The 16,780-nt window shown below is 47.0% G+C and overlaps 1 protein-coding gene across 2 annotated transcripts in view; it reads left to right on the plus strand.

The window, feature by feature from the left end:
* MALT1 (MALT1 paracaspase) overlaps positions 1–16,780 on the plus strand; it is a 117,007-nt gene that overhangs the window by 89,606 nt on the left and 10,621 nt on the right. For both annotated transcript variants that reach the window (XM_077282839.1, XM_077282847.1), the window contains one exon: positions 15,382–15,559. In XM_077282839.1, the coding sequence (XP_077138954.1) occupies positions 15,382–15,559 (178 nt within the window). The remainder of the gene's footprint in view (positions 1–15,381; positions 15,560–16,780) is intronic.

Raw genomic sequence — 16,780 nt, forward strand, 5'->3', positions numbered from 1 at the left:
CATAAATATTGGACCAGATCTTAGATAAGGAATGTTTTATTGTCCTCTGATTGGGGTCTGGTTCTGTTGTGATGACCCCACATGGTCTGAGGGGCAAGTTCCTTAGTTGATGTAAAAAGACATAAATCCATGGGACACATTCATTCCTGCAGTAAGACTGTCAAAGGTCGTCATCAGTTTATATTCCCATACTCTTCTGTCTCTTGGAACATATACGATTGTATCTGATGGCTTGGCTGTAGACAATGGAGTTTTTTATGTGATTATGATTTTTTAATAACCCTTTCATCTGATTTTACTAGTAACACATTTCATTGTGTAGGTGTTCTACGAAATTCCCCCTTAAATGAGTCCTCTCCTACTTATTTCACTGTCTTTGGTTCTTTTTTCAGAACGTAGTTTCCTGTTTTTGTAACAATTTTATCTGCTGATCAATGTAGTTGTCAGGAAGCGAATGACTAACCCACGATGTGATGATATAATATTAATTTTTCCTTTGTTGTTTACGGTGATAGGAAATAAAATGTATGAGTCCACATCATGGTATCCTCTTTCCTTTTAAAGGAAATCTCCAAGTTTGTTTCAGTAGAAAGAATTTTTTTTAATTGATCCCAAAATAAATAAAATGTGTAAATTGCTAAAAGAAATGTCATATCGATCGTAGGGTTTAGGGAGAGGTCTGCTGTCCTTGGCGCGGGCACAGCTGCCTGTATCACCAACTGGATGTACCTGTTAGCCCACTGGTGCTAATGTTATACCAAAATGGATGTACAGTCTGAGCGAAATGTTTAATGAGTGCTCTAAAGAGAATGTGTCCTTAGGAAGTAACCTACGGTAATTGTTTAAATCAGGTTTTATGTTAAAAAATTAGAAATCTTCTTACTGTTTACTAGACCTAATAACAGACTCATACATGTTCAAGATTACACTGTCTGATAACACCTCCATATACAGTAGAAAAAACAGCATCCAAAATTCACAATAGGTGATGTCACAGCTCACCTCCTCCTCCGGTACAATGACTGATAACACCTCTACATACAGTAGATAACACAGTATCCACCATTCACAATTGGTGATGTCACAACTCACCTCCTCCTCCTGTACAATGACTGATAACACCTCTATATACAGTAGATAACACAGGATCCACCATTCACAGTAGGTGATGTCACAGCTCACCTCCTCCTCCGGTACAATGACTGATAACACCTCTATATACAGTAGATAACACAGGATCCACCATTCACAATAGGTGATGTCACAGCTCACCTCCTCCTCCTGTACAATGACTGATAACACCTCTATATACAGAAGATAACACAGGATCCACCATTCACAATAGGGGATGTCACAACTCACCTCCTCTTCCTGTATAAAGACTGATAACACCTCTATATACAGTAGATAACACAGGATCCACCATTCACAATAGGGGATGTCACAGCTCACCTACTCCTCCTGTACAATGACTGATAACACCTCTATATACAGTAGATAAAACAGCATCCAAAATTCACAATAGGTGATGTCAAAGCTCACCTCCTCCTCCTGTACAATGACTGATAACCCCTCTGTATACAGTAGATAACACAGGATCCACCATTCACAATAGGAGACATCACAGTTCACCTCCTCCTCCTCCTGTACAATGACTGATAACACCTCTAAATACAGTAGATAACACAGGATCCACCATTCACAACAGGTGATTTCACAGCTCACCTCCTCCTCATGTACAATGACTGATAACACCTCTAAATACAGTAGATAACACAGGATCCACCATTCACAACAGGTGATTTCACAGCTCACCTCCTCTTCCTGTATAATGACTGATAACACCTCTATATACAGTAGATAACACAGGATCCACCATTCACAATAGGTAATGTCACAGCTCACCTCCTCCTCATGTACAATGACTGATAACACCTCTATATACAGTAGATAACACAGGATCCACCATTCACAATAGGTGATGTCACAGCTCACCTCCTCCTCCTGTACAATGACTGATAACACCTCTATATACAGTAGATAACACAGGATCCACTGTTATGGTTCTCAATGGCAAGAGAACATAGCCCAGCAAACATAAGTACTAGCTCTTGGAAGGATGGAAACTAAACTGACCATGAACTAAACCTGCCGCACAACTAACAGTAGCCGGGTAGCGTTGCCTACGTTTTTTATCCCTAGACGCCCAGCGCCGGCCGGAGGACTAACTAATCCTGGCAGAGGAAAATATAGTCCTGGCTCACCTCTAGAGAAATTTCCCCGATAGGCAGACAGAGGCCCCCACATATATTGGCGGTGATTTTAGATGAAATGACAAACGTAGTATGAAAATAGGTTTAGCAAAATTGAGGTCCGCTTACTAGATAGCAGGAAGACAGAAAGGGCACTTTCATGGTCAGCTGAAAACCCTATCAAAATACCATCCTGAAATTACTTTAAGACTCTAGTATTAACTCATAACATCAGAGTGGCAATTTCAGATCACAAGAGCTTTCCAGACACAGAAACGAAACTACAGCTGTGAACTGGAACAAAATGCAAAAACAAACGAGGACTAAAGTCCAACTTAGCTGGGAGTTGTCTAGCAGCAGGAACATGCACAGAAAGGCTTCTGATTACAATGTTGACCGGCATGGAAGTGACAGAGGAGCAAGGTTAAATAGCGACTCCCACATCCTGATGGAAACAGGTGAACAGAGGGGATGATGCACACCAGTTCAATTCCACCAGTGGCCACCGGGGGAGCCCAAAATCCAATTTCACAACAGTACCCCCCCCTCAAGGAGGGGGCACCGAACCCTCACCAGAACCACCAGGGCGATCAGGATGAGCCCTATGAAAGGCACGGACCAGATCGGAGGCATGAACATCAGAGGCAGTCACCCAAGAATTATCCTCCTGACCATATCCCTTCCATTTGACCAGATACTGGAGTTTCCGTCTGGAAACACGGGAGTCCAAGATTTTTTCCACAACGTACTCCAACTCGCCCTCAACCAACACCGGAGCAGGAGGCTCAACGGAAGGCACAACCGGTACCTCATACCTGCGCAACAATGACCGATGAAAAACATTATGAATAGAAAAAGATGCAGGGAGGTCCAAACGGAAGGACACAGGGTTAAGAATCTCCAATATCCTGTACGGGCCGATGAACCGAGGCTTAAACTTAGGAGAAGAAACCCTCATAGGGACAAAACGAGAAGACAACCACACCAAGTCCCCAACACAAAGCCGAGGACCAACCCGACGCCGGCGGTTGGCAAAAAGCTGAGTCTTCTCCTGGGACAACTTCAAATTGTCCACTACCTGCCCCCAAATCTGATGCAACCTCTCCACCACAGCATCCACTCCAGGACAATCCGAAGATTCCACCTGACCAGAAGAAAATCGAGGATGAAACCCCGAATTACAGAAAAAAGGAGACACCAAGGTGGCAGAGCTGGCCCGATTATTGAGGGCAAACTCCGCTAAAGGCAAAAAAGCAACCCAATCATCCTGATCTGCAGACACAAAACACCTCAAATATGTCTCCAAGGTCTGATTCGTCCGCTCGGTCTGGCCATTAGTCTGAGGATGGAAAGCAGACGAGAAAGACAAATCTATGCCCATCCTAGCACAGAATGCTCGCCAAAATCTAGACACGAATTGGGTTCCTCTGTCAGAAACGATATTCTCCGGAATACCATGCAAACGGACCACATTTTGAAAAAACAGAGGAACCAACTCGGAAGAAGAAGGCAACTTAGGCAGGGGAACCAAATGGACCATCTTAGAGAAACGGTCACACACCACCCAGATGACAGACATCTTCTGAGAAACAGGAAGATCCGAAATAAAATCCATCGAGATGTGCGTCCAGGGCCTCTTCGGGATAGGCAAGGGCAACAACAATCCACTAGCCCGAGAACAACAAGGCTTGGCCCGAGCACAAACGTCACAAGACTGCACAAAGCCTCGCACATCTCGAGACAGGGAAGGCCACCAGAAGGACCTTGCCACCAAATCCCTGGTACCAAAGATTCCAGGATGACCTGTCAATGCAGAAGAATGAACCTCAGAAATGACTTTACTGGTCCAATCATCAGGAACAAACAGTCTACCAGGTGGGCAACGATCAGGTCTATCCGCCTGAAACTCCTGCAAGGCCCGCCGCAGGTCTGGAGAAACGGCAGACAATATCACTCCATCCTTAAGGATACCTGTAGGTTCAGAGTTACCAGGGGAGTCAGGCTCAAAACTCCTAGAAAGGGCATCCGCCTTAACATTCTTAGAACCCGGCAGGTAGGACACCACAAAATTAAACCGAGAGAAAAACAACGACCAGCGCGCCTGTCTAGGATTCAGGCGTCTGGCGGACTCAAGATAAATTAGATTTTTGTGGTCAGTCAATACCACCACCTGATGTCTAGCCCCCTCAAGCCAATGACGCCACTCCTCAAAAGCCCACTTCATGGCCAAAAGCTCCCGATTCCCAACATCATAATTCCGCTCGGCGGGCGAAAATTTACGCGAGAAAAAGGCACAAGGTCTCATCACGGAACAATCGGAACTTCTCTGCGACAAAACTGCCCCAGCTCCGATTTCAGAAGCGTCGACCTCAACCTGAAAAGGAAGAGCAACATCAGGCTGACGCAACACAGGGGCGGAAGAAAAGCGGCGCTTAAGCTCCCGAAAGGCCTCCACAGCAGCAGGGGACCAATCAGCAACATCAGCACCCTTCTTAGTCAAATCAGTCAATGGTTTAACAACATCAGAAAAACCAGCAATAAATCGACGATAAAAGTTAGCAAAGCCCAAAAATTTCTGAAGACTCTTAAGAGAAGAGGGTTGCGTCCAATCACAAATAGCCTGAACCTTTACAGGATCCATCTCGATGGAAGAGGGGGAAAAAATATATCCCAAAAAGGAAATCTTTTGAACCCCAAAAACGCACTTAGAACCCTTCACACACAAGGAATTAGACCGCAAAACCTGAAAAACCCTCCTGACCTGCTGGACATGAGAGTCCCAGTCATCCGAAAAAATCAAAATATCATCCAGATACACAATCATAAATTTATCCAAATAATCACGGAAAATGTCATGCATAAAGGACTGAAAGACTGAAGGGGCATTTGAAAGACCAAAAGGCATCACCAAATACTCAAAGTGGCCCTCGGGCGTATTAAATGCGGTCTTCCACTCATCCCCCTGCTTAATTCGCACCAAATTATACGCCCCACGGAGATCTATCTTAGAGAACCACTTGGCCCCCTTTATGCGAGCAAACAAATCAGTCAGCAGTGGCAACGGATATTGATATTTAACCGTGATTTTATTCAAAAGCCGATAATCAATACACGGTCTCAAAGAGCCATCTTTCTTAGCCACAAAGAAAAAACCGGCTCCTAAGGGAGATGACGAAGGACGAATATGTCCCTTTTCCAAGGACTCCTTTATATATTCTCGCATAGCAGCATGTTCAGGCACAGACAGATTAAATAAACGACCCTTAGGGTATTTACTACCTGGAATCAAATCTATGGCACAATCGCACTCCCGGTGCGGAGGTAATGAACCAAGCTTAGGTTCTTCAAAAACGTCACGATATTCAGTCAAGAATTCAGGAATCTCAGAGGGAATAGATGATGAAATGGAAACCACAGGTACGTCCCCATGCGTCCCCTTACATCCCCAGCTTAACACAGACATAGCTTTCCAGTCAAGGACTGGGTTATGAGATTGCAGCCATGGCAATCCAAGCACCAACACATCATGTAGGTTATACAGCACAAGAAAGCGAATAATCTCCTGATGATCCGGATTAATCCGCATAGTTACTTGTGTCCAGTATTGTGGTTTATTACTAGCCAATGGGGTGGAGTCAATCCCCTTCAGGGGTATAGGAGTTTCAAGAGGCTCCAAATCATACCCACAGCGTTTGGCAAAGGACCAATCCATAAGACTCAAAGCGGCGCCAGAGTCGACATAGGCATCCGCGGTAATAGATGATAAAGAACAAATCAGGGTCACAGATAGAATAAACTTAGACTGTAAAGTGCCAATTGAAACAGACTTATCAAGCTTCTTAGTACGCTTAGAGCATGCTGATATAACATGAGTTGAATCACCGCAATAGAAGCACAACCCATTTTTTCGTCTTAAATTCTGCCGTTCACTTCTGGACAGAATTCTATCACATTGCATATTCTCTGGCGTCTTCTCAGTAGACACCGCCAAATGGTGCACAGGTTTGCGCTCCCGCAGACGCCTATCGATCTGGATAGCCATTGTCATGGACTCATTCAGACCCGCAGGCACAGGGAACCCCACCATAACATCCTTAATAGCATCAGAGAGACCCTCTCTGAAATTCGCCGCCAGGGCGCACTCATTCCACTGAGTAAGCACAGCCCATTTACGGAATTTCTGGCAGTATATTTCAGCTTCGTCTTGCCCCTGAGATAGGGACATCAAGGCCTTTTCCGCCTGAAGCTCTAACTGAGGTTCCTCATAAAGCAACCCCAAGGCCAGAAAAAACGCATCCACATTGAGCAACGCAGGATCCCCTGGAGCCAATGCAAAAGCCCAATCCTGAGGGTCGCCCCGGAGCAAGGAAATCACAATCCTGACCTGCTGAGCAGGATCTCCAGCAGAGCGAGATTTCAGGGACAAAAACAACTTGCAATTATTTTTGAAATTTTGAAAGCAAGATCTATTCCCCGAGAAAAATTCAGGCAAAGGAATTCTAGGTTCAGATATAGGAACATGAACAACAAAATCTTGTAAATTTTGAACCTTCGTGGTGAGATTATTCAAACCTGCAGCTAAACTCTGAATATCCATTTTAAACAGGTGAACACAGAGCCATTCCAGGATTAGAAGGAGAGAGAGAGAGAGAAAGGCTGCAATATAGGCAGACTTGCAAGAAATTCAATTACAAGCACACTCAGAACTGAAGGGAAGGGAAAAAAAAAAAATCTTCAGCAGACTTCTCTTTTCTCTCCTTTCTCTGTCAATTAATTTAACCCTTTTTGGCCGGTCAAACTGTTATGGTTCTCAATGGCAAGAGAACATAGCCCAGCAAACATAAGTACTAGCTCTTGGAAGGATGGAAACTAAACTGACCATGAACTAAACCTGCCGCACAACTAACAGTAGCCGGGTAGCGTTGCCTACGTTTTTTATCCCTAGACGCCCAGCGCCGGCCGGAGGACTAACTAATCCTGGCAGAGGAAAATATAGTCCTGGCTCACCTCTAGAGAAATTTCCCCGATAGGCAGACAGAGGCCCCCACATATATTGGCGGTGATTTTAGATGAAATGACAAACGTAGTATGAAAATAGGTTTAGCAAAATTGAGGTCCGCTTACTAGATAGCAGGAAGACAGAAAGGGCACTTTCATGGTCAGCTGAAAACCCTATCAAAATACCATCCTGAAATTACTTTAAGACTCTAGTATTAACTCATAACATCAGAGTGGCAATTTCAGATCACAAGAGCTTTCCAGACACAGAAACGAAACTACAGCTGTGAACTGGAACAAAATGCAAAAACAAACGAGGACTAAAGTCCAACTTAGCTGGGAGTTGTCTAGCAGCAGGAACATGCACAGAAAGGCTTCTGATTACAATGTTGACCGGCATGGAAGTGACAGAGGAGCAAGGTTAAATAGCGACTCCCACATCCTGATGGAAACAGGTGAACAGAGGGGATGATGCACACCAGTTCAATTCCACCAGTGGCCACCGGGGGAGCCCAAAATCCAATTTCACAACAATCCACCATTCACAATAGGAGACATCACAGTTCACCTCCTCCTCCTCCTGTACAATGACTGATAACACCTCTAAATACAGTAGATAACACAGGATCCACCATTCACAACAGGTGATTTCACAACTCACCTCCTCTTCCTGTATAATGACTGATAACACCTCTATATACAGTAGATAACACAGGATCCACCATTCACAATAGGTAATGTCACAGCTCACCTCCTCCTCATGTACAATGACTGATAACACCTCTATATACAGTAGATAACACAGGATCCACCATTCACAATAGGTGATGTCACAGCTCACCTTCTCCTGTAAATGACTGATAACACCTCTATATACAGTAGATAACACAGGATCCACCATTCACAATAGGTGATGTTGCAGCGCCCCAGAGTCCTGGTCGTTGCAGTAACGTCGCTCTGCCGCTAAGGGGAGTGATGTTGCGTCTGATTGCACTAAGGGAGTTCACCTGACCAGGTATCACACACTACACTTCACACTCCGGCCACCAGGGGGGGTGGTTCTATCTAGTAGGCCACTCCTCACACTCTGGTAAAACTGGGGGTTGGACAGCAAGACAGAGAGAAGTAACTGGGAAGAGCTAGAGAGAGGACCTGTCAGGGATGGGATCCTGGCGGACTCCTAAGAGAACAACGCAACAAGTGAGCAACGGGAATACAGCAAAGAGGCAATAGGACCAGAAGGAGTCGTGCTGAAAGATCGAGGCAACATCCTTCTGAGGCGCAAACAGTCGGTGGCCGGAACGCCGAGAAAGTAAGAGACTTTAAGCATTACTTCAAACCACGGCCGGACAGCCAATTATAGGTTGGCTGTCTCACTTAAACACCTAAGCAGACAACGGAGGCAGCTGTGGGAGAGGGGCGACTCTAGAGTCCCGGAAGAACTCCAGGCCTACCCCGTCATACGGGTGCGTCCTACCATATCACCTGGGGGATGGAGAGAACGAACATCAGAGACAGACAGAATCAGTTGTGAGGACTATCCCGGGGTGCTCAGCAGGGAAGGACTACAACACATAGGCGCTAGCAGGTAGACGCTGATTCTCACCTGTCAAGGGGAACTCCTAATGTGCCTTTGGACCGGCCAGTCTCAGACAGCCCGGTTAACAGTGCTCTGGATTGGCTAACTCGAAGCCTTCAGTAAAGAAGTAAAGAGACTGCAACCTGGTGTCCTCGTTATTTACTGTGACCGGCACTGCACCGCACTACCACCACCATCCACACCTATTATTGGGCTCCCCTCAGCAGGGTCACGGACCGGATCTAGCCACCGTGACAACCCCAGAACAAAGACTCAGAGGCCCGGTACCGGGTACCCCTCGGCCCTGCGACAGTGGGGGCGCTACAATGTCACAGCTCACCTCCTCTTCCTGTACAATGACTGATAATACCTATATATACAGTAGATAACACAGGATCCACCATTCACAATAGGTGATGTCACAGCTCACCTCCTCCCCCTGTACAATGACTGATAACACCTCTATATAAAGTAGATAACACAGGATCCATCATTCACAATAGATGATGTCACAGCTCACCTCCTCCTCCTGTACAATGACTGATAACACCTCTATATACAGTAGATAACACAGGATCCACCATTCACAATAGGGGATGTCACAGCTCACCTCCTCCTCCTGTACAATGACTGATAACACCTCTATATACAGTAGATAACACAGGATCCACCATTCACAATAGGTGTTGTCACAGCTCACCTCCCCCTCCTGTACAATGACTGATAACACCTCTATATACAGTAGATAACACAGGATCCACCATTCACAATAGGTGATGTCACAGCTCACCTCATCCTGTACAATGACTGATAACACCTCTATATACAGTAGATAACACAGGATCCACCATTCACAATAGGTGATGTCACAGCTCACCTCCTCCTGTACAATGACTGATAACACCTCTATATACAGTAGATAACACAGGATCCACCATTCACAATAGGTGATGTCACAGCTCACCTCCTCCTCCCCTTGAACAATTACTGATCACACCTCTATATATAGTTGATAATACAGGATTCACCATTCACTATAGGTGATGTCACAGCTCACCTCCTCCTCCTGTACAATAACTGATCACACCTCTATATACCGTAGATAACACAGGATCCACCATTCACAATAAGTGATGTCACAGTGGATCGCCCCCAGGCGCAGGGCAATGGGGCACTCGGCACCGGGTCCCTCGGTCTCGGTTCTGGGGATGTCACAGTGGCCCGACCTGGTCTGTGGCCCTTTGAGGGGCGCCCAATTAAAGGTGTAAGTTTGTATGGTGTTCGTGACGCCAACTGTGGTATTCGGTCAGGGTGACCGATGCTGCTGGGGGTCCGCTGGGGTGATGGAATGGCAGCCAGATGGTATATCTTCCCACAGGTGAAGTATGTCCCCAGGGCTTCCCAAAGTGTGTGGATGATGATAGTGGTCGTTGTAAGGCGCGATGAATAATGAGGACACAAAGGTTGCAGTCTCTTTACCTTTTACTGAAGACTTCAGAGTCCACAGTCCAGAGTACCGCTCACAGGGCTGGCTGAGTCCGGCTGGTCCGAAGGCACATCCAGAGTTCCCTTATCCAGGTGGAAATCAGTAGCCTTCCTACTAGCGCCTGTGTGTTGTAGTACCTCCCTGCTGAGCACCACGGGAAAGTCCTCACAACCTTTGTAGATGTTTCTGATGTTCTCTCTCTCTGTCCCCCAGATGATATGGATAGGACAACCCGTATGACGGGGTAGGCCTGGAGTTAATTTATAGGGGCCCTAGAGACGCCCCTCTCCCACAATTGCCTCCGTGTCTTCTTAGGTATTTAGGTTGGCAGCTAACTTGGAATTGACTGTCCTGCCGTTGTCTGGAGTAATGCGTAGAGTCAGTACTCCCTCGGTGTTCCGGCCACCGGCTACGCGCCTCGGAAGGAGGCTGCCGATTTCGGGGCAGGACTCCTCCCGGTATTATCTCCTTGTTCTGTGACTTCGGTTCTCACTCTCCACAATATACTTTGCTTCGTGTCCTTTCTTAGGATCCTGCCGCAATGATGTGCAGGCGCAGCTCCGTAACGTTCTATCTCTTGCTAGGCCTCTGTCAGGATCCCACCCCTGACAGGACCTCTCTGGGTCAAATCCAGGCTGCTTCTCCCTCGATGCTATCTGGTCGAAGCCCCGTCTGCTTCTCTCTATAACTTCCTATCCAACCCACCAGTTTTACCCGTGTGTGAGGAGTGTCCTAGTAGATAGAAGCTTTGCTCCCCCTGGTGGACTGGAGTGTAAAGTGTAGTGTGTGACTGTGATACCTGGCAAGGTGAACTTGCAGCGCCCCAGAGTCCTGGTCATTGGAGTACTGATGCTCCGCCGCTAAGGGGGGTATTGGTACGTCTGATGGCACTGAAGGAGTTCACCTGACCAGGTATCACAGACACCAATACACTTCACAGTCTGGCCTCCAGGGGGAGCTAAGGGTGCTATGTATTAGGCCACTCCTCACAATCTGGTAAAACTAGAACTAGATAGGAAGTTAGACAGAAGCTGACTGGGTTGGAACCAGGCAACATCCTGTGGCAGAGGGTGTTGCAGGGGAAGATTCAGGGGGGTCCCTGTCAGGGGTGGGATCCTGACAGAGGCCTAGCGAACAGAAAGAACGTTACGGGACCGCGCCTGCACTTCATTGCGGCGGTACCCCAAGAAAGGACAAGAAGCGAGGTTTATTGTGAAGAGTGAGAAATGAGATCAACGCAACAAGGAGATAACACCAGTAGGAGTCGTGCTGTAAGACAAGGCAACATCCTACTGAGGCGCGTAGCCGGTGGCCGGAAACGCCGAGGAAGTATTGAGCTCCAGGCCTTACTTCAAACCTACGGCAGGACAGTCAGTTATAGGCAGGCTGTCTCACCCAAAATCACCTAAGCAGACATAGGGGGCAACAGTTGGAGAGGGGCGACTCTAGGGTCCCGGAAGACCTCCAGGCCTACCCGTCATACGGGTGCGTCCTAGCCATATCATCTGGGGGACGGAGAAGAACATCAGAATCAGTTGTGAGGGAACTTCAGAAACAGACACAACAGTTGTGAGGACTATCCCATGGTGCTAAGCAGGGAAGGACTACAACACACAAGCGCTAGCAGGTAGGCACAGATTTCCACCTGCAAAGGGAACTCTGGCGGTGCCATCGGACCGGCCGGTCTCAGACAGCCCTGTTAACCGTACTCCGGATTGAGGATCCTGAAGCCTTCAGTAAAGAGGTAAAGAGACTGCAACCTGGTGTTCTCGTTATTCATCGCGACCTGCACCACACATCATCACTCTCAACTTTCACTGGACGCCCCTCAGCAGGGTCACGGACCGGGTCTAGGCACCGTGACAATCCCAGAATCGAGACAGAGAGGCCTGGTACCGGGTACCCCTCGGCCCTGCGGCAGTGGGGGCGCTCCAAACTCCTTTAGTACCATCAGACGTAACATCACTCCCCCTGGTGGAAGAGCAACATTACTGCAATGACCAGGACTCTGGGGCGCTGCAACAGCTCACCTCCTCCTCCTGTACAATGATTGATAACTCCTCTATATACAGTAGATAACACAGGATCCACCATTCACAATAGGTGATGTCACAGCTCACCTCCTCCTCCAGTACAATGACTGATAACACCTCTATATACAGTAGATAACACAGGATCCACCATTCACAATAGGTGATGTCACAGCTCACCTCCTCCTCCAGTACAATGACTGATAACACCTCTATATACAGTAGATAACACAGGATCCACCATTCACAATAGGTGATGTCACAGCTCACCTCCTCCTGTACAATGACTGATAACACCTCTATATACAGTAGATAACACAGGATCCACCATTCACAATAGGGGGTGTCACAGCTCACCTCCTCCTGTACAATGACTGATAACACCTCTATATACAGTAGATAACACAGGATCCACCATTCACAATAGGAGACATCACAGTTCACCTCCTCCTCCTCCTGTACAATGACTGATAACACCTCTAAATACAGTAGATAACACAGGATCCACCATTCACAACAGGTGATGTCACAACTCACCTCCTCTTCCTGTATAATGACTGATAACACCTCTATATACAGTAGAAAACACAGGATCCACCATTCACAATAGGTAATGTCACAGCTCACCTCCTCCTCATGTACAATGACTGATAACACCTCTATATACAGTAGATAACACAGGATCCACCATTCACAATAGGTGATGTCACAGCTCACCTCCTCCTGTACAATGACTGATAACACCTCTATATACAGTAGATAACACAGGATCCACCATTCACAATAGGTGATGTCACAGCTAACCTCCTCCTGTACAATGACTGATAACACCTCTATATACAGTAGATAACACAGGATCCACCATTCACAATAGGTGATGTCACAGCTCACCTCCTCTTCCTGTACAATGACTGATAATACCTCTATATTCAGTAGATAACACAGGATCCACCATTCACAATAGGTGATGTCACAGCTCACCTCCTCCCCCTGTACAATGACTGATAACACCTCTAAATACAGTAGATAACACAGGATCCACCATTCACAATAGGTGATGTCACAACTCACCTCCTCTTCCTGTATGACTGATAACACCTCTATATACAGCAGATAACACAGGATCCACCATTCACAATAGGTAATGTCACAGCTCACCTCCTCCTCATGTGCAATGACTGATAACACCTCTATATACAGTAGATAACACAGGATCCACCATTCACAATAGGTGATGTCACAGCTCACCTCCTCCTGTACAATGACTGATAACACCTCTATATACAGTAGATAACACAGGATCCACCATTCACAATAGGTGATGTCACAGCTCTCCTCCTCCTCCTGTGCAATGACTGATAACACCTCTATATACCGTAGATAACACAGGATCCACCATTCACAATAAGTGATGTCACAGTGGATCGCCCCCAGGCACAGGGCAATGGGGCACTCGGCACCGGGTCCATCGGTCTCGGTTCTGGGGATGTCACGGTGGCCCGACCCGGTCCGTGGCCCTTTGAGGGGCGCCCAATTAAAGGTGTAAGTTTGTATGGTGTTCGTGACGCCACCTGTGGTATTCGGTCAGGGTGACCGACGCTGCTGGGGGTCCGCTGGGGTGATGGAATGGCAGCCAGATGGTATATCTTCCCACAGGTGAAGTATGTCCCCAGGGCTTCCCAAAGTATGTGGATGATGATAGTGGTCGTTGTAAGGCGCAATGAATAACGAGGACACAAAGGTTGCAGTCTCTTTACCTTTTACTGAAGACTTCAGAGTCCACAGTCCAGAGTACTGCTCACAGGGCTGGCTGAGTTCGGCCGGTCCGAAGGCACATCCAGAGTTCCTTTAGCCAGGAGGAAATCAGTAGCCTTCCTACTAGCGCCTGTGTGTTGTAGTACCTCCCTGCTGAGCACCACGGGAAAGTCCTCACAACCTTTGTAGATGTTTCTGATGTTCTCTCTCTCTGTCCCCCAGATGGTATGTATAGGACGACCCGTATGACGGGGTAGGCCTGGAGTTAATTTATAGGGACCCTAGAGACGCCCCTCTCCCACAATTGCCTCCGTGTCTTGTTAGGTATTTAGGTTGGGCAGCTAACTTGGAATTGACTGTCCTGCCGTTGTCTGGAGTATTGCGTAGAGTCAGTACTCCCTCGGTGTTCCGGCCACCGGCTACGCGCCTCGGAAGGAGGCTGCCGATCTCGGGGCAGGACTCCTCCCGGTATTATCTCCTTGTGCTGTGACTTCGGTTCTCACTCTCCACAATATACTTCGCTTCGTGTCCTTTCTTAGGATCCTGCCGCAATGATGTGCAGGCGCAGCTCCGTAACGTTCTGTCTCTTGATAGGCCTCTGTCAGGATCCCACCCCTGACAGGACCTCTCTGGGTCAAACCCAGGCTGCTTCTCCCTCGATGTTATCTGGTCGAAGCCCAGTCTGCTTCTCTGTCTAACTTCCTATCCAACCCACCAGTTTTACCCGTGTGTGAGGAGTGCCCTAGTAGATAGAAGCTTTGCTCCCCCTGGTGGACTGGAGTGTAAAGTGTAGTGTGTGACTGTGATACCTGGCAAGGTGAACTCCTTTAGTACCATCAGACGTAACATCACTCCACCTTGTGGAAGAGCGACATTACTGCAACAACCAGGACTCTGGGGCGCTGCAACAGCTCTCCTCCTCCTCCTGTACAATGACTGATAACTCCTCTATATACAGTAGATAACACAGGATCCACCATTCACAATAGGTGATGTCACAGCTCACCTCCTCCTCCTGCACAATGACTGATAACACCTCTATATACAGTCGATAACACAGGATCCACCATTCACAATAGGTGATGTCACAGCTCACCTCCTCCTCCTGTACAATGACTGATAACACCTCTATATATAGTTGATAACACAGGACCCATCATTGTAAGCATGTCACAGATCACCTTCTCCCTCTTTTACGACTAATAAAACTTTATTATTCCATTGCCTTTTATTGCATTGTAGTAATCCAATGAGATACGATATGTGACTTCTCACTCGCAGGATTGTTGTACTATGCCGGTCATGGTTATGAAAACTATGGAAACAGCTTCATGGTTCCTATCGACGCTCCGAAACCTTACGGATCTTCCCATTGTTTATGCATCCATAGCATCCTAAAGCTGATGCAGGAGAAAGAAACCGGACTCAATGTGTTTCTACTGGACATGTGCCGTAAAAGGTGAGTAAATATTAATCTCTTGTGGCCGTCATCCCAAGATAAAGCAAAAAGATAACAAGATGTGAATGGCTGCGTAAGCTGCCCGAGCAAGGTAATCGAGGGCGAGCCGCTGCTTCTGCTCGCTCCGGCACCCTACAGACCAAACGTGTCCTGGTCCCGGTGTGCTGCTGTGTGTGGGGAGCATCACACTTACCTGTGGTCATAGACCTCCACTCGCTCCAGGCTTTCATCTTCCAGAACCTTCGCAGCACACAATCCAGAGGACACTGAATTTGTTAAAACAGACAAACTTTTTCTTGGCAGCTTATGGTCATTACAATCAGGCATATAGGATAAGGCCCAGTGGGTTACAGTCTTTCCCACAGCTCCCGGGCATAACTTCAGATCTAGTCCTCTGTATGGGTAGATCATCCCTGTTGCTATCTCCTCTTGCACTAAGAATTCTTCTCCACCTCAAGCAGTTTAACCGGATTCATCAATTCCTGCCTCTGAGGGGTTAAGTCCGTCCTTCCCAGTAGCTCCACAGGCATAGTGCGCCAAAAGGCCCCAATATCAATCACGAGGTTCTGACGTCAACAGACTCACACAGAAGGATTCTTTGGCAATCCACTGCCCCAAGTAACAGACTCACGCTGTCCCTAGCAGCCTATTGCCTGTGACCGCTGCTGTCACTTTACCACACTCCCTCTAACTAACTTGACATTTCATGAACATGGCACTAACTCTCAGCTCCCCTTCCCTAATCTAGGTCGACCATTACAGTTAACCCTCTCTAGGCTAAACTGCAGCCCCAGAGGGTTTAACCTGTTACGGTAGATAGCATACATTACTATAAAATACATTCAACCACGTGGAGTGTCAGAGGAGAACATCATCTCCACCACTCCTATGACTGGAGGAAAAAAATGTCAGAAATAATTAAAAGAAGCACTCCTCCTCCTCTTCTTCCTCCTCCCATATCAGTTTGTATCCCCTTAATATATTGCTGTCATCATATTATACAGCACTGTGTACTTACAATTGCTCATTTTCCTTTCTATCCATTTAATTCTTCTCTTTTCCATTAGGTCAATGATATCACATGATTAAAAAGTGATTAGATGAATCCTTCTAAGCTCTATGTAGCAACAGGAGGTCAATTTTCCCTGTACGAGTTAAATGTCACTGCAAAAGTCCCTGGCATGGGAGGAGAAAGCAGCTGGGTCAGGAGTTGAAGAGAGG

The sequence above is a fragment of the Ranitomeya variabilis genome, chromosome 1 (assembly GCF_051348905.1).
Source record: "Ranitomeya variabilis isolate aRanVar5 chromosome 1, aRanVar5.hap1, whole genome shotgun sequence".
Classification (NCBI taxonomy): domain Eukaryota; kingdom Metazoa; phylum Chordata; class Amphibia; order Anura; family Dendrobatidae; genus Ranitomeya; species Ranitomeya variabilis.